This window comes from Petaurus breviceps, unplaced genomic scaffold, assembly GCF_028583685.1.
Source record: "Petaurus breviceps papuanus isolate PSGF00001 unplaced genomic scaffold, PetGlider_PUasm1.0 90895, whole genome shotgun sequence".
Lineage (NCBI taxonomy): Eukaryota > Metazoa > Chordata > Mammalia > Diprotodontia > Petauridae > Petaurus > Petaurus breviceps.
The window spans coordinates 2398018-2416257 of NW_027187372.1; the positions used below are offsets into that span (position 1 = coordinate 2398018).

The 18240-nt window shown below is 43.6% G+C and overlaps 1 protein-coding gene across 4 annotated transcripts in view; it reads right to left on the minus strand.

Moving 5' to 3' along the window:
- Window positions 1–6928: 6928 nt before the first annotated feature.
- Window positions 6929–18240, minus strand: part of RGS8 (regulator of G protein signaling 8) — a 69984-nt gene continuing 58672 nt past the window's right edge. For all 4 annotated transcript variants that reach the window (XM_069074389.1, XM_069074391.1, XM_069074392.1 and 1 more), the window contains 2 exons: window positions 12240–12406; window positions 6929–9618 (listed from right to left, as the gene is read on the minus strand). In XM_069074389.1, the coding sequence (XP_068930490.1) occupies window positions 9436–9618; window positions 12240–12406 (350 nt within the window). In that variant the 3' untranslated portion in view covers window positions 6929–9435. The remainder of the gene's footprint in view (window positions 9619–12239; window positions 12407–18240) is intronic.

Here is an 18240-nt window from a genome sequence, read left to right on the forward strand (position 1 = left end):
TAATTTGCTCAAGGTCACATTACTAGTCTACTTCTGAAGAAGAATTTGAACTGAGGTCTTCCTAACTCCAAGTCTAGCATGCTCAGTACAAAGGATTTAGAAAGGGCTAGGAAGACATAGATGACATAGAGGAAACAGGTATAGTAAGAATAAGATTTATCACTTTCTATTCTACTGTAAGAGAGTAGAAATAAGTTTGTCGGCTTAACATAACAGAAACCATTTTGTCTTAAGTCTCTATTTTGTGATTGAGTTATTTTGAGTAAGTTGGGTTTTCTTTTGATGGTTTGTTTTATGAAATAGTGTATACAAGTTGATGGCCCAGGGTCGTACAAATGTCTGAGGGCATTTTTGAATTCAGGTCTTCCTGACTTCAGGGCTGATGCTCTATCCACCGTGCCACCTGGTTGCCCAAGTAACTTCTTTTTCAATAAGAAGATAAAGTCTTATGTGGTACCATGTGGCAAACAACATTTCTGTTCTTACACAACTAATAAGCATATATAGACCCTTTCATAAAACAAACCATCAAGAGAAAAAAATTATAAACAACTTCATCAGTACTTTATGTAATAAACTACCAATTAAATTAGTGGTAAACAAATTAGGAATGTGCATGTCTAAAGACCATTAAGAAATCCACCAGAGAACCCAGTCTTTGGGCTGCTCCTGTATCTTGACTAGGACAAACTCTTCCATTCCTCCATATCGGAGACTGGAGCATACCCGTGTTCCCATGAGGACAGAGAGTTGTCAGAAGGAGACACACAGCCTCTGACTGAGCAGAGGAGGAACCATGTTCTGAGCTCCAGTATGAAAAATGCTTCCTAGGACCTCTAGGATTCAATTGGTGCTTTGTTCTCAAAGGAGGAGTGTTGTTCGTATTGCTTGCATGTTTTGACTAATAAAGTTTGATTGCAAGCATTGAGAAGTGTAAGTATAATTAGTATTTACATTGGGTTAGTGAGCATCTGTAATGATAAGTCAGCTATAAGTATGTACCAAATGTGCACCACGAAAGCAACACACACAATGACTACAAGGTCCTTGGAAAGTATAACAATGACATGAAACTGACTGCTGTGTAATTATATCAATCAAGCTTGGCCAAAGAGGAGAAAATATGCAGAGGTGGGCAGTTTTTACAGAGGTGGACAATCATGCATACGAAATGTGGCATACATCAGAGTCAGGTGATGGCTTGCTTAGTTTTGCCAAATTTTTCTTTTCTTTTCATCTTGATGCTTCATTCTTTATTGCTGTCACTAAGTAGAAAGGGGAAAGGGATATTTCCAGCTATGAAAGTGATAAAAAAAAAAAGGCTTTGAATCAAAGTTAAAAGAACTATGAAAATGTAGTATAATGGAAACCAGGGAAGATAGGGCATCAGGAAAGGGCCAGTCAGCAATGCTTTAGAGAGATCAAGTAGAATGAGGACAGAAAAGGGGAATGGGGTAAGAGATTGGCTTTGGCCTTGAATAAAAAAGGTCGTTCTTGACTTTGACTTCAAAGGGAGCACTTTCATTAGAATGGTTCAGCCAAAATCAGATGACAATCCATGGAGGAGTGCCTTGAACAGAAGAAACACTTAATACATGTTTGCTAAATAAATTGAATGAATGAATGAGTAGTGAGGCAGTAAAGGTGGCAGGTGTAGGCCACACTGCTTGGACATTGCGCATTGAGGGGAGGTGATGAAATATGGTAACTTGAGGGATCTCTCCTTTTGTGCCACATTCCATATGAAAGCTATAGTTGGTCCTATCCCTCATACCTCATCATACCTTTATGGTTTTTTAAGCCTCTGAGAGGAGGGGACAAGACCTGGAAGGTTCTACCAATTGGGAAATGCTTTGAGTAAAAGGGAGGTAGCAGGAACCAGATTTTGTTTCTAGGTCATACAAACTCAGTATGAAGAAGTTTATTACCAGATCATTGGCAGCCATGGGATAAATTTTCTCAGTCATAGTGATTCATGAAATTGATTCATTGCTTTGATCTAGATCTATGATTTAACTGGTATAGGGAACTTTGGGATGAGGAAATTTCCCTCTACTTATATAAAGACTATTTTTATGAAACTTATAATCTTGGAGAGTTATATGAAGCTAAGAGATCAGGTGACTTGACCAGGGTCACACAGCCAGTATTTGTTAAAGATGGGACTTGAATCCAGGTATTCCTGACTCCAAGATTAGACCTCTCTGTTATACAATACTACCTTGCCTCTCCCCATTGAGCTAGTGTATCCTCTGTCTATTTATGCCTTTGTCTATGAGCTCTATGACATCAGTACCTCTTAGAGACCTCTGGAGGGGAAGAACTGAGAAAAAGATATCTTTAGTTGAAATGATAGGCATCAAATAGAGACCCAGAGACAGATGAGGTAAGAGACACCATATCACTTTTTTTCCAGCATTAACTGAGATGATTATACTTACTGGCATTTTTCAGTAATTATTTTCAAATGAGATCTCCCCCCTTCAAGGGGAAAAAACCAGAGTTCCAATATCCAAACAAAATAAAAGTGGGGAGGAAAGAGGAATAGGGTGATTATTTTGGATTTTAAAAGTTTGGTATTTTTTTTTCATTTTACAAAGAGGATTTACTTCTCAGGTATATTTTAAATTATTTGCTTAAATTATCTTTTGCCATAAATGTTTTATTTCTCTAATTAGGCAGTAAATCCTTGAGGGCAAGTATTACTGTCATATACTGTTTATATGACTATCTTATACTTCATGTCTGTGCCTCACTCCTGCTCTGCCTTCAGTGTTTCATACACAGCAGATATTTGGTTACTGACACAATTTGGGATAAGCATACTGATTGTATAAAGTAAGACCTACCCGCAAATGAAATCAACCATGTACTTTCTTACTTCTCCAATGAAAAGAAAATATAAGTATCCTTCCCTCCCCATGTTTACTTTAAGCAATGAGTTTTTGCCCATCACTACCACTTCTACTCCACCCCCTCCCCAAACCATTAAAATCTATTTTATACATGACCACATTGTTTTGTTCTATTTTAGACAGTATCTTTCTCTCTCACTTAGACTGGAAGTACAGGGTCTACTCATGACCTACCTGTATTCTGCTTTGCATGTGAACTAACATTGATCTGCACCATTTCCAACCTGGGATGGTCTGTGCCTCCTTAAATAGCCTGGTGCTCCTCCCCTCCCCATTCCCAGAAGCTCATCATATTCATGTGAACTTAGTATAGACACTGATGGGCTTAGCTCACTGCAACTTGAAGCTCCCAAGCTCCAGATCCAGCAGCCTCAGCCTTCTGGGTAGCAGGGATTTTAGACATGTGCTACCACACCCTGGCCCATGTCCTTTCCCTAAAGACCCATCTGCCCGAGTCCCCTCCAGAGTCCCAGCACGTGCTCTCCCCATGGGAGTGCACATGATACCTGAAGAGGTTCCCCATGGAGTCAGCCAGCAAGCCACGTGGACCCAAAAAAGACCAGTACGGGTGGGTTGTTCAATTGGAGTTTATTATGTTCTCACAGCATTGTTTATAGTAAAGGTGAATGACAGTATTCCACTTTACACAGTAATGAAACAACTCAGTGAGGACTCCGCCAGCCAAGCAACTTACATGGCAGATGAGCTGCTATAGATCTGTTAGGTACATGAAGTGTGTTCACAGGGCATGAAGTGCCAGGGGCTGGTGTACACTCCAGACCCAACCACCTTCTCTGCACCTGGAAGAAGGGGAAGGAACCCACGGAGCAAAAGGAAAGAAGAAGCAAGATGGGAACAGCTTGTGAAAAAAATCAGACCCTCAACTTGTGTGGGTCAGGGGTCCAATAAGAAAACCATTTATCCCTAAACTAGGATTCTCAGGTATCTCCCTTTTTCACCTACTACGCTATCATGGGGAGTCCTCGGAAGCCACAGGGTAGGAAGACAGAGATCTCCACATTTGGATTCCTCCTTATTAAGACACCAGATTATATATCCTCTTAATGTCAGTGCTGAGTTTACCATCTCTGCTTTCTAATACTGTTGAGAGCCACAGATTCAAGGAGGGATAATACTTGGCAGATCTAAACACTTCATGGAATGGACAACCCAAAACCTTCTTCCAGTCTTGCTTACAAGTGAGCACAGATAGGAATAAGAGGGTTATGGGGCACAGGGTGCTAGAGAAAGGGGGTTTAGCCTTTTCAATACCCTGCTCATTTATTTTTCCTTCTTATTGCTGGGGACCCTACTAAAGCTAGCGCCATTTCAGAAGTAACAGGAGAGAGGAGGAGAGAAAGGGAGAGAGAGAAAGAGAAGATGAGAGAGGAAGAGGAGAAGGGAAAGGAAGGGAAGGGAAGGGAAGGGAAGGGAAGGGAAGGGAAGGGGAGAGGGAAGTGGAGAGAGGAGGAGGAAATAGGGAAAAAAGAAAGGGAGGAAGGCAGGGAGGAAGGAAAGAAGGAAGAAAAGAGGGAGAAAGAGGGAGGGAGGAAAAGGAAAAGAAAAAAAGATCACAAACTGTGTCCTCTCCTCTGCTCCTTCCATTCCACCTTTCTCCCTCCCCAACTTTTCCCCCTACATCCTCACCTGTCACAGCTCCTAGGAAAATCAAACTCATCCCTCTCCCTCACCACAACCTAATCTTCTCCATAGCCCAAGGCCTAGTGCTACAGCTTCCAGACTGCAGGACTGCCTAGAATGAGTCAGTCCAACAAAGGGCACAGCCAAAGCAAGAAGCCCCACTGAAGGACTACAGATTACCCCTCCAGTACTGGGCCTTCTATGACCTGGGAAGGCATCAATTTCACAGCTTTGGTTTAATCAGGAGCAGCAAATTCTGTGGAGAGCACCAGAGAGTAAAATTAGCTGGGAACTGGATGACTGCCTCTCCAGTGGACAAAACTCAAGGGGTGATTGCCTCACTTCGCCCTGATTTAAAAATAGACAAACTCTAGTGGAAAGTGGCTTGCAGCTGACAGAGCTGGCAAAGCCACCTAGAAACTGTCCCCAAAGGTAGCTAGAAGACCATGACAGCCACAGCATGTGATATCCCTAAAGAGAATGATGAGATTCTTCTCACTAGAACCACTATCAAAACATGACTCACTCATTTACCTGAGTTCTCACCTAACCTTATAATAAGGTTTCAGGGTCATAGGCATGGCCCAAACCTAAAGGCTGGAACAAAAGAAATATCCAAGCCTTTTGGCTGACAGCTAAAATAAGACAGTGTCCTAACTATCCACCGGGCAGGTGATCCAGGAGGAAGCGTTACGATAAAGGAATCAGGAAGGTTTTGTAGCAAGAACTTTCCTTGAACCTCTCTCTTCACCATTCAGCACATTCTCCAGCCAAGATGGCATGTGAGGCTCCGACTGTCCACAGGTAAATTAGTCTGAGCGAGCAAGGTGACTGGTGAGGATTTACAGGCAACTAGCCAGGATAGTTAAGTTTAGGCCTGGCCAATAGAGAGTAATCTCCTTCAGGGCAAGACCTATTTTCACCTTTGTTTCCATATTTCTGGCACCTAGTACAACTGGCAGATAGTCAGTGTTTCCATAAATGCTTATTAGGTTGAATAGAATTCAAGGGGACGACAAAATTGTCTTTTTTTAGAATTCTGGATCCTGCCTACACTCATCCGTTCTTTGGGTTCCCCTGCCAATTGGTCCTTGCCAATCTCTAGCCCTCTTTTCAGCAGCCCAGTTCTGCCCCCCCGCCCTATAAAGAGACTTTCTTTGCTCCACCAATACCAATAAAGAAGGGACACCAATTCCATAATAAGAAGGTGGAAAAAGCTTCCATCAGTCAGCTATGGTTTGGTTTTGTTCTTATTTTTAGCTTGACCAGGGCAGCAGCAAACTTCAAGGCAACCCCAAAGGCCAAAGGAAGAAGGTGATTAGGGAATATCAGTGCTGCCCTTCTTGCTCTGGCTTTTATTCCATCCTCTGTGCAGATTTCAGCACCATGCCTAGAAGGCAGACAATAGCAGAAGTCCCAGCAGCGCTGCAAGGAAAGGAAGAACTTACATGGAAGAAACCATTCCTCTTGTCAAGGGACAGGTGAGGCAGATGATGGATGATAGGAGTGAGGAGGAGAAAGGAGGGAGGGAAGAGGAAAAGAAGAGTGGCAGGGGAGAGAGACAAGGGGATAGGAGTGAGGTATGTTTGGATATTGCTTTTGATGCTGTAAACATTTCTCTTTGTTTCATTACAGACAATAATAATAATAATAAAAATGATCAAGGTTTGGCTTAACCAAAGTGCCCAGAGAGGGCAGTAGGAAAGACAACTCTGAACCTCTGGGAAGAATCAGGACATAAAGGGTCTGCCCTGTGGAGACAGGGCATCACCCCTGTAATCTGATACTCTCAGCTGTCACACATATGATATCCAGCACTATAAATACACCTATTTTACACGAAGGGACACACCCACCCACATACACCCTCCCTTAGCTCCAAGCCTCAAAATCCTAAGGCTTGGTCCTTCACACCTCCCTCTTGTGGGGGAGGAAGTGGCCAACCTGCCAAGGCACCAACCCCACCTGCAGTCCTCATCCCAATAATTGGAAGAAGTTCTAAAACCTGAAGACACAGCCTGTTTTTTGGTTTTTTTTAGATTGCTCCCTCCATCCCCACCTTTCCACATCCACCCCTCTATCACCCAGGTAAGTGATAACAGGGCTCTTTAAATTTTGCTTGAACTCTTCAGAAATATGTACTGTTTCCGTTATGATTTGCCTGAAATTTGGCAGGAAAGCTGGCCATAGATGCAAATGTCCTATGTAAACAGTGATTTAAAGTATTTACCCTGTGTTAGAGAGAGCAACCTCATTAAATTCATTCTGGCAGCTTCAGCTGAAATTGGTTTCCTGTTGGTTCAGGAAGGAGGGAGGATTGGAACTGGAGAGACAGAGAGAGGGAGAGAGAGAGAGGGAGGGAGGGAGGGGAGGGGGGGGGAGTGGAAGGAAGGGGAGGAACTGCCTGATTTACTTAGAAACATCCATTTCCAGGCTCCAGAGTTCTTGAGAATGGAACTCCTGGTGTCTTTCCAGTTACAGACCCAAAGAGAAGGGGAGAACCTGCCCCCCCCCAAACTCCATGATGCTATCACATGTAGACACACTGAAAACCACACACGCACAAAGAAACACACCCTTAACAGTGCAAGGACCCTTGACGACAAGAATAAGAATAACCAGAGACTGCCCCCACCCACAGGCAAACAGATGAGAGGCAGGGGGACGACGGGACAGAATGAAATGTGGACATTATTTGAAAACACACTTAAATAGTGAAGGTGCCATTACCACCACCCACCCACCCCCAAGAGGGGGAGGTGGTGTTTGTGTTTGGTTCCTAAGCATCACCAGCCCTCAGAGCTCAGGTGCCAAACTCCATTCCTCTACATAATATTCGTTTTTGGAGCAATCCCAATGGCATCCCTCAAATGCCTAGGGCCTTGGAGGCTGGAGGGCACCACAAAGAACCAAATCCCTAGAATTTCAGAGCTGGAAGGGACTTTAATGAGGCTTTAACCCCTCCCACCCACCCCCAACCCTGCTCATTTTATATATAAGGAAACCGATATCCAGAGGAAGTAAAATTACTTGTCCAAAGTCACACAGAAAATTTGTGGCAGACTAGAACCCAGGTTTTTAGACTCTAGGACAGGGCTTATTCCACCGCACTATGAAGTCACCTTTCAATGATCAATCCAACAGCTCTTTACCCTAATCTCACAGAACAATATACACTGGGACCAAGCACCTGATAGGCACCCTTCTCCTATCTCAGCTAAGTGCTTCTCTCCTTGAGGGTCTCAAATTTGTGCCCAAATCAGTTTGATTCTCGATAGTTGAGACTAGATGCTGGTTCCTCACGCACCCTCCCAGAAAGAGCTTCCAGGCACACTTCCAAGAGCAGTCTTTAGTGGGCAGAAGCTCTCTGACACAGTGCCATTTGACTCTCAATTCAGTGATCGCTCATTTTCCTAATCACCTAAGGTTCCATCTTCAACCCCAGGATCATCACCGAAAGGTGAAGCTAGTGGGTCTCTAGGGTGGTAGTTTCTTTAGTGAGATCTCCGAAGACTAGACAGATGAGAGATGCTGACTCTGGTGCCTAATATTCCCATCATAATCAGGTTCTCCCTTTGGGGATTGGCATCAAGGACAATGGGGCCTGCAGTAGGTGTGCTGAGAGCCGGCTGTGCTGTGTGAATTCGTTTTCTTCTTGCCCTGCTGAACTATCCTGGGAGGCCAGTCCAGTGATGTCTTGTGTCACAGGGAAAGGGGGCAGACAGGTTAGAAAGTCGTCCACTGTGTGAAAGCCTATTGTTGCTGCTTCTGTCGGTAATTCCACCTCCGGAAAATGGTTGAACAAACATGAACACTGGGCTTCTACATTACATCTTCCTCCCTATCCTCCCTGGCAATAGTCTAATGCACCATTCACCATAGATGAACCCCACCCCCCACTAGGGGATCACACTTAGAAAATACACTCAAAGAGAGAACCCTCTGCTTCCTTATCAGCAGAAAATAGCTGTGACCATAGCCATGACCTCTATCTCCCATTGGGTACCTTCACAAGAATGCTGTATAGGGAGTCTATCAGCCTCCTAATTTAGGATGGGCAATGACTACAGCTTGTCCCAATGGCCCCAGCTCCCCACCCCACCCCTATTCTTTCCCCACTGAATGGTGGCCAATAGAAATGAAAGAAATAGCTGACTCCACTAATTCAGTCCCATCTGAAATCTAATGATATACATATATGTATATATAAAATGAGATATTATCAAATGAGATAGTAATAGTAATGTAAAGCGCTTAACACAGTGCCTGGCACATAGTAGGCGCTTAATAAATGTTTATTACCTTTCATCTCCGGTAACTGGCAGACTTGCTTAGCCTGGGGATTGCTGGGAACCTCCTTTCTAGTGCAACGAGGCCCAAATGCCCAAGACTAGCAACAGTTTTTAAACTGCAAATCACATCAGAGAGACCCATGGTCATTCTTCTCCTCTTTCCTCTGAAGGGTATGGGACTAATAAGAAGTCAGAGAATAAAATGTGGTGGCAGGGGCAAGGGGAAAAGGGAGAGGGGAGTGAATTGCTTTTGCATTATTTACATATTAGCCCAGCATAGCAAACCTGCCTTCCCAGCAGAAATGACCCAAGGCATTACGAAGGGCCATTTGCTGACCCAGAGAAGGGTAACAGCTGTGAGCACTACCACTATCCAACACACAGCCAGGCAAATGGAATAAAAGTCCTCAAGCCGGCGGCTGGGTCACACGTTGGAAGTGGCCCCACTTCCTCTCTTCCTCACACCCCCAGCCTCCCACCCCAAACTCCACTGCGTTTAAACACTGATGACGGTTCACATTGGAATATGGTCTTGGCAGCTGGGGGAAGGGGAAAGCCTGTGATTTCCATGGGTCCCCATCTCAGCTCTAACTCAGCCTCCTCTGGCTTTGAGTCAGGAGATCTAAGTACATTTTGGACCTCAGGAACCGGGGGTAAGAGTCTTTCTCCATGAGGCTGTGCACTTTGCCCTGGGCTTGGTCAAAGCACGTTAAGGAAGGTTCTTGCATGTTCTTCCTCGTTTCTTCCCGAGTTTGGAAGTCTATGTTCACCTGGAGACACAAAGAAATAGCAAGGTTATAAGGAAGCGAGATGCCCGGTGGTTGGGGGCTTGCCTTGAATCTGTTAGGTTTTGGTACCGATATTAGTTACAATAAACAAGTCATATTTGCCTAACTCTTTGTTTTGTTTAAGTGTGAACATGTGGGAAATAGGGGAAGGGAGGAGGGGTCGGGTTAGAAGAAAGAAATCCAGACCTGTGTAGAAAACTCTCCAGGTGGAATTGCCTGGGATACTGATATTTGCCCATAGCTGGTATGTGTTGGAGGCAGGATCGAGCCCAAGGCTTCCAGGGTTCAAACTCCCAACCACTGTACCATGTAAAGCTTTCTGCTTGTCAAAACACTTTCACAGAGGTGATTGGGTTCGATCTTTATCCCCTGAGGTAAAAAGGGAAGTTATCCCCACTTGACAGTTGAAGAAAGGGAAGAACAAAGAAATGGAGTGATTTGTTCAGACATGAGTAATTATCAACTGAGGAGGAATTGAATTAGGTTATTTCTAAGGTCCCTTCAGGTCTTATATGCTATGCAGCGTTACTGGTGGCACTGGGGTTAGAACTCAAAGCACTTGACTCCTCCCTAAAGCTCTTTCCAAAATCAATTCAATGACAATTTTTTACTTCTGAGGCCTTCAGCAGACATTTCTGAAATGGGTTCCTTGTCTTTTCTTAACTGCAAAAAAAGTAGATCTGCTGAAGATGCCATTTTCCCCCTCACCAGTCCCCTCTTTCATGCTTGCTGGGTTTCCACTTTTTACCTCCATTAAAATATCACAAGAATGCTGAAACATCCCTTCCAAATTGGGAGTTACATAATAGGATAGGGATAGGAACCCAATCTGTGATTTAATTGGTAAGGAGAGCTCACTGTAAGGAAATTCCCTCTGCCAGTGCAAGCGTGCATATTCCCCACAGTCATGTCCAATGCTTTGTGTCCCCATTTGGGGTTTTCTTGGCAAAGATACTGGAGTGGTTTGCCATTCCCTTCTCCAGCCCATTTTATAGATGAGGAAATTGAGGCAAGCAGGATTGAGTAACTAGCCCAGGATCACACAGCTAGTGTCTGAGACTGAATTTGAACTCATGTCTTCCTGACTCCAGGTCTGACACTCTATCCACTGTACCACCTACCTAGCTGCCCCTACTTATAGTCTTAAGGAATTTCCTAGTCTGAGATTTTAAATAACTTCCCCAGGGTCACCCAACTAGTATGCATCAGAAGTAGGACTTCAACACTTATCTTCCTGGCTCAGAGGCCAGTTTTCTATCCCCTATGCCATACTGCCTCTCCTATGAGCATAATGGAATATTTTTTGCAATAATCAATAACAGATATGAAGAATTCAGAGAAACATGTGAAGATTTGATGCAGGGAAGAAAGAGTGAACATTATACCTATTGATCACAAGTCAAAAAAACTCTAGTCAAATACAAGGGACCACCCTGGAACCAAACTATCAGAATTTAAGCACATAGCTTTCCTTTATGTTACCAAATGGTAATCAAGCTACTCTATTATATGGTTTTGCTTAACTTTATTTTAGAGCAAGGTATTGGGAGGGAAGGTGCTTGTTGAAAAGTGACCAATGTACCCAAACAAAATGTATCCATAAAAATAAATCTATATTTGATATATAGTTACATATTTCTATATTATAACTAATATACCCATATAATATATTTAATACATAATATATATATTTAAATTGGTAACAAGACATCTCAAGCAGATTATAGTCAAAGTTCTCCAGGGTTGTGACTCAGCCACGTATCACAAATGGGGTAATATTTGTAAAGCCCTTAGCACAGTGCCTGTTACATAACAGGTGCTTAATAAATGCTTGTTCCCTCCCTTTCCTCCCATATCCGATGATTTAATTCTCCCAGGCTCCCTCCCCTCCCTTCTCCCTGAAACTTGAAACAGTACTTTTTGGTTTGTCAGCAAGCAAGACTCCTGCATCTGTACAGTTCTTTCCAGACATCACCACCTAACAGATCACTTAACATATGCCCCCTACTCCAGTGTACCAGAGTCATCAGCTCCACTTCCTCCAGGTGAGAAAATTGGTCTCCACCCTCTGGAGCTCTCTTGGGGTTTGACTGACCAGTTTTGGCCTTCTCTGGCTCAGTTCTAGACCTCCATAGAAGTTTTCAGACATCTCCAGCCACACCCATCTACCATTCCCCTTTTCCAACTTCCTTTAATGTGCTGTCTACCTCCATTAGAATGTAAGTTCCTTGAGGGCAGGACTATCTTGCTTGTATGTATTTATATGCCCAGTACTTAGCATTGTGTCTGAAGTAAAGACTTAATAAATGCTTTATCTATCTATCTATCTATCTATCTATCTATCTATCTATCTATCTATCTATCTATCTACCTATCAATCTATCAATCTCTTGCTCTTCTTGAAATTCTAAGCCTTTGCCACCATAGGTACGGCCCGGTGATGAGCAGCAGTTATAAATTGATGATGTTAATGAGACTCAACTCAGGACAAATGGATTCCTCTTTGGAACAAGACTCTAAGAGAGAAAAATGCTGGCCTGTTCCCCCACAGAGAGCCAAGATGAGTGAAGACCTAGACAGCAAGGTGCTCACCACCAACATACCTCTCGAGGGGCCTGAACATCTACGAACTCCTCAAAAATCCTGTGGGCCTTGGAAACCAGCTTGGTGGTCGACCGAGTCTTCTTAAACTCCTCACAGGCTAACCAAAATTCCAAGTTCTCCTCACTGAACTCAGTCTTCAGGAAAGCGCGGAATGCCGCCACTCCATCTGTCATGAGAGAGGGAAAAAAACAGAAGCTAGACCAAAGAACTACAGAGGAAGAAAGAGGAATGGTACCTAAAGATAGGCATAGTTTTAGATGTCCAATCTCTTCTTTACCCTCCAAAACAAGGGTTCTGAATCTGGGGGATCGTGAACTTGAGATTTGTTTTTATATTTTGAAAGCTATATTTAAATATCACTGTTTTTCTTTGTAGTCCTATGTGTTTTGTTTATGCATTTTGAAGGAATTATTCTGAGAAGTCCGTTGGTTTTACCAGGCTGCCAACCGGGTCCATCTCACACACACACACACACACACACACACACACACACACACACTCACAAGCTTAAAGGTTTCCATAGACCTAGAACCTAGAAATGTACTTGTAATGTGTGTGCATTATGTATATATATGTACAACATATGTACATATGTCTAAAAATATATGTGCATCATATCTCAAACCCTCAAATCAGTGAATGACCTAAGGGAGTAATTAATTACCATGGCAGCTATAGCTCAAGGGATGGCTAAGTTAACTTTGGTCAATAATAGCTACTGGCTATCTATCCCCTAACAACCTTTGCCCTTTATCTGTTTGGTTCAGCTGGTGAAAACCTGATGTTCAGAAGGGCAAGGTAATAGGGTCATTCTCAATATGGCCCTTAAGCCCTTCTCTGTTCCAAGGCCACCTACTGGATGCCCAACCTTCAACAGCCATCCTACAAAAGTGTATGATCAACTCTTAGGGGAACCAGGAGTGAGTATGGATGGTAAAGTGTAAACCCCTGTTATGGGTTAAAAAAAAAAGAGAATCCCCTCTAAAAGTAGACAACTAATATTATCTTCCTCCATTAATAACAGTGCACGTGTGCAGGATACTATACTAGGAAGATTATGTACAGTAGGCAAAAAGAAATCCCCTTCTCACCCTACACTTTACTCCTATTTCTACTTTTCTTTTGGAGTCTCTCCCTTACTTGTCCCCTCTCTGAAAAACTGTAATATTATTGGGGGCATATGTATCAAACAGCAACATAATCAACAAACCATAATTTACTGCTCATGATTCCCCAGTGAAGGAACAGCGCAGTGTAGAGAGGGTTTGCCTTATAGTCATGAAGACTTGGAGCCATGTCCTGACTCAGGCACTAACTTGCTGTGTAGACTATAGACCACTCCAGAGAAGGGAGTGAGGCTAGTTAGTGACTTTGCACAGCCCTCTGTCACTTAAATCCAATTCACTTGCATGTCATGGCATCATCTTCCTGAGGTCATGGTCCTCTTTCAGAATGAAGGACAAATAACACTTAACCTCTTAGTGCCAAGACAATGGGCTACCATCAAGTAGAGAGAACCTCCATATACGGGTGAAATTTCAGGTCTAAACCACCCACCCTGAACAAACTCACTAATTCCTGATATTTTACCCAGTCTACCAGGATAATATTAAAATTTAAAATTAAATTTAAATTTAAAAAACTTGAAGTTCTCTGTAAGTAGAATTGTTTCATTTATTATACTTGTATTCCTGTTGCCTGGCACATTGGAGGTACAATAAATGCGTGGTGAGTAAGTACCATCCATAGAACCATGGAAGAAAGAGGAGAAGGTCCACTCTGTACTTTTAAAAATATCTGAACATATTTCTACATATCTCACAAGGTTTTTGTGGGAGAGAAAAATGAGCTCATCGACTCAGAACTATAAGGCACCTTAGAGGTAATCTTGTTCAACCCCCTCATTTTACAAGGGAGGAAACTGAGGCCCAGAAAGACTAGGTAACTTGTACAAGGTCACAGAAGTAGTAGAGCCCATTTGAAGCTATGTCCTGACACCCCAAATGCTTTTCACTTTTCCCTCAATGCCTAAGGATAAGCATGAGAGCAGTATTACAAAGTAGAATAATGATGGGAACCTACATTATACAGCACTTGACAGATTGCCAAGTGCTTCTATAGGAAACTTTTTTTGTTGCTTTTTTGCTCTTTTTTTGAAGGGGGAAAGGTAGGGCAATTGGGGTTAAGTGAATTGCCCAAGGTCACACGACTAGTTTGTGTGTGTGTTAAGTGTTTGAGGCCAGATTTGAACTCAGATCCTCCTGACTACAGGGCCAGTGCTCTATTCACTGTGCCACCTAGCCACCCTCTTATGGGAAACTTAAGCAGAATTGCAGATACCGAGAACCAGTTCTAAATGGCAACTGGCCCCAGTCACCATGCCATTTTAAGAGTACAGACTCTCAGGTCAGAGATTCATAGGCATTAGAAGGGTGGTGTTGTCAAAGCTGGCACAGGGCTGTGGTGCCTGAGGGGAGAAGGGCCAGGAAGGTTGGAAGTAAATTACATAGTTTCTACCAGTCACCTCATTTCCCCCTATTCCTGTCACTTACACAACTATTCTTATAATTACAACATTTCACCACTGACAGGGACCTCAGAGCTCACCCAGTCCAACAACACCCACCTATTACACCAAGGCCCAGAGAAGTGACGCAGTCTGAGTGGTCCAAGGACTGGGATCAGAACCCTGGTGTCCTGATGCACAGGTCCATCCTTGACTTGATCCCCATTCTCTCCCATTGCTAATCAGTTCCCAAGTCCTGTGGATTCTTCCTTTCCAGTCTTCTCAAATTCATCCCTTCCTCTCCATTTCCAAGGTAAAAAGCCCACCCCCCACCTCTCCCTTTCCCTTCCCCTCTCACCTTTGAGCATGCACAGGTAGGTGTTCTCTGCCTGTCTCTAGGGGACCATGCAGAAATTTAAACCTAGGCAGGTATCTTCTCCCTGCTTCTGGCTATGAATGACTCATTAGTGAGTTGAGTCCCTCCCCACACCCACCCCCCATCTGGCTGCTTAACCAATAAGAAAGCTGATCATGCTACCATACCAGGTAGAAAGGTGACTTCTGGCTGATGGCCCCCTTGTGGCTTCAATACTCCAGGAAGCAAGATGTGATTTCAGCCAAGGGTAAAGAAAGTGCAGTGGATAGACGACTACTGGGCCTGGAGTCAGAAGGCCTGTGTTTCACTCCTGCCTCAGACCCTTACTAGCTGTGTGACCCTCCACAACCTGTCTGCCTTAGTTTTCTCGACTGTAAAATGGGGGCAATAAGAGGAGTTACTTTACATGGCTATTGTTAGAATTAAATGAAATAATGTCTGTAAAGTGCTTAGCGCAGTGCTGAGCATGCAGTGTATGAGTGCTGTAGAAATATTAACTATCATAATCATTGTTATTTTGGGCCCTCTTAGGCCTACCTCTTTCCCTTCTAATCTGTCCTGTATATATAATCTTCCTTAAATGTCATTTGAATTGATCCCCGGTTCAAAAACCTCCAGCAACTCCATGTTCTATCCCATCCAAACTCTTAGGTCTAACATTCAAGACTCACTTTATCTCTCATAGCTGCCCAGTAGGTAGCCTCCATTCTCACATGGCACATTCAGTCATGCCTTTGTACCTTTGTTCATTCCGTCTTCCTCCTTCCCCACCTCGTTAGACCCTCTCTACCTATCCAGATTCCACCCATTCTTCAAAATCAAATCCCACTTGCTCTCTTCCTGAAGACTTCTATGGTCACTCTCTTTTCAAAACTCCGATTTTGCCTCAAGCCAGCACTTGCTTGTAAACCCTCTGCTCTTCAATTTTCTCACAGTTAAAAGATATCCCAAAGGTCATCTGATCCAGCCTGTACCTGAATAGGAATGGCCTCTACCATCTACCTGACAAGTGATGTTCCAGCCTTTGCTCAAAGACCTCACCCGAGGCAGCCCAAGGGGAGACTTTGTCCCTTAAACCATACTATAAGTTCTGCAACTGGCAGTGTTAGACCTTTTATAGAATGATTTCATTTGAATGAGCCACTCAGGATAGCTTAGCGGGGATGAACTTAAGGGGGCTTGTGGGGCCTCTCAAAGACACCTGGTTTAATAGATACCCAGTCCCCTAGGGAGCCCAGCAGGGTGTACTGGTGGGAATGCTAGGGAGAGGCAAGGACAGGGGCGATTCCCTGGCTCTGATTTATTAGGTGTGGCCCCCAACAGGGACAGAAAACAAGTTCTTAAGGGCGGGAGTCACTGACTCTGGTTTTGCCATACATTGCAACTTCCAATCTTTGTAGTGTTTTGCAAAGAGCTGGGGTATATTCCCCTCCCTCCCCCTTTTCATCAGATGGCCATCTACTCATACTTTCTTCTAGTCAGATAGAGTCACACCAGGCTTGTAGCCAAAAAGGGTAGCTGAAGATTAGAGCAGCTGAGAGAAAATCACAGTTCTGTTCCTTCCTCCACTCCTGGAACAATTCCAGGAAACCATTTACCCTCCCTATTCCTTAGGTTATCCCCGCCTGCAAAATGGTGGTGCATACTTAGAATGGTAAGCATTAAGTATTGCCTGCTATAATCCATAACACAGAAAACCATCAACAATCCCAGAGACAGTCCCGCTTACAAACCTGGTGTTTGTTGGCCGCTACCTCTTCTGTGCATGATAAGGTCAGAGAATTGAGACAATTATCCAAACAGCCAGATAATTCCTATTACTTAGGAAATTGCCTCAATTCACCAAAAATTCACCCAAGTCTCAAGATGGCTATAACTACAGTAGTCACAGAGAGAGAAACACGAGAGCTAAACATGCAGCCAAAAACTCTTAAGAAACCTTGTCAAAACTCTCTAAGCTTTCAGACAAATTCAACCCCAGAGCTTTCTACAGTCTCTCCAGTGGCAGCAATACCTTTCTCCAGAACCATGCCTGACACCTAGCAAGCATTTAATCATTGCCTGTTGACTTATCCCAGGCAGAAATTGCATTGAATTAAATTCAATAGAGTGCCGAGTTTGGAGTTCAAATTTGACCTTGGACACTTATGAGCTGGGTGAGCCTGGACAAGTTTACCTCAGGTTCCTCATCTGTAAAATGGGGATAATAATAGTATCTGCCTTCCAGGATTGTTGTGAGAAATCAAATGAGAAAGTATTGGGAAAGCACTTAATACAGTGATGCCCCGAACCTGACAGGCACTACATAAATGTGAGCCATTGATATTGCGCACCTACTGTGAGCACTATAATAAGTGCCACAGAAAGAAAAAAAAACAGAGCAATCCCTGCTCTCAGGGAGCATGCTTTCTACTGAGAACATAAAACAAGTACCCAGACAAATTAATGACGTAACTAGAAGCATTAGCTGGGGGAAAGGAGGGAGCAAGAGGTGGTACCCGAGATGAACCTGACAAGAAATCCAGAATTCTCCAGATAACACTTAACCTACTTACTATTCCTGAACACAACCCCCTTGACTGCTGCTAGCCTTTGTACCCGTTGTCCTCTATACCCAGAATTTTATGCCCCCTCAGAAAGCTCAGCCTCTCCATTTCCCCAGCATCCATTAAGACTCTGCTTAAATCCTGTCTTCTGTAGGAAGAGTTGGCTAGAAAGAAGGATTCATGAAGGAAAGTAGTATGAGATGAAGCAGACAGGGTAAGTAGGGGCCAGACAGTTGGGAGATCTTTCAAAGCAGGCTGAAGATTTGGTCTTTTATCTTGGAGGCAATAGGGGTTTTTACCTCTGCAGTCAAAGGGTGTGGCCTGTGCTTTTAGGCATCATTGGGTGGATTGCTGAGGGGTAACTGGAAGCAGGAAGGCAGTCCCCCTCCACTGATTATTTCCAATTTATCCTGTATATACTCTGTTTGTACGCCATAGTTTGAATGTTGTCACCCCCATCAGACTGTAAGCTCCTTGAGGGCAGGGACTGTCTTTTGCCTCTTTTTGCATCCCCAATACTTAGCACAGTGCCTGGCACTTAAAAAATTTTTATTGACTGATTGACAGGAGCT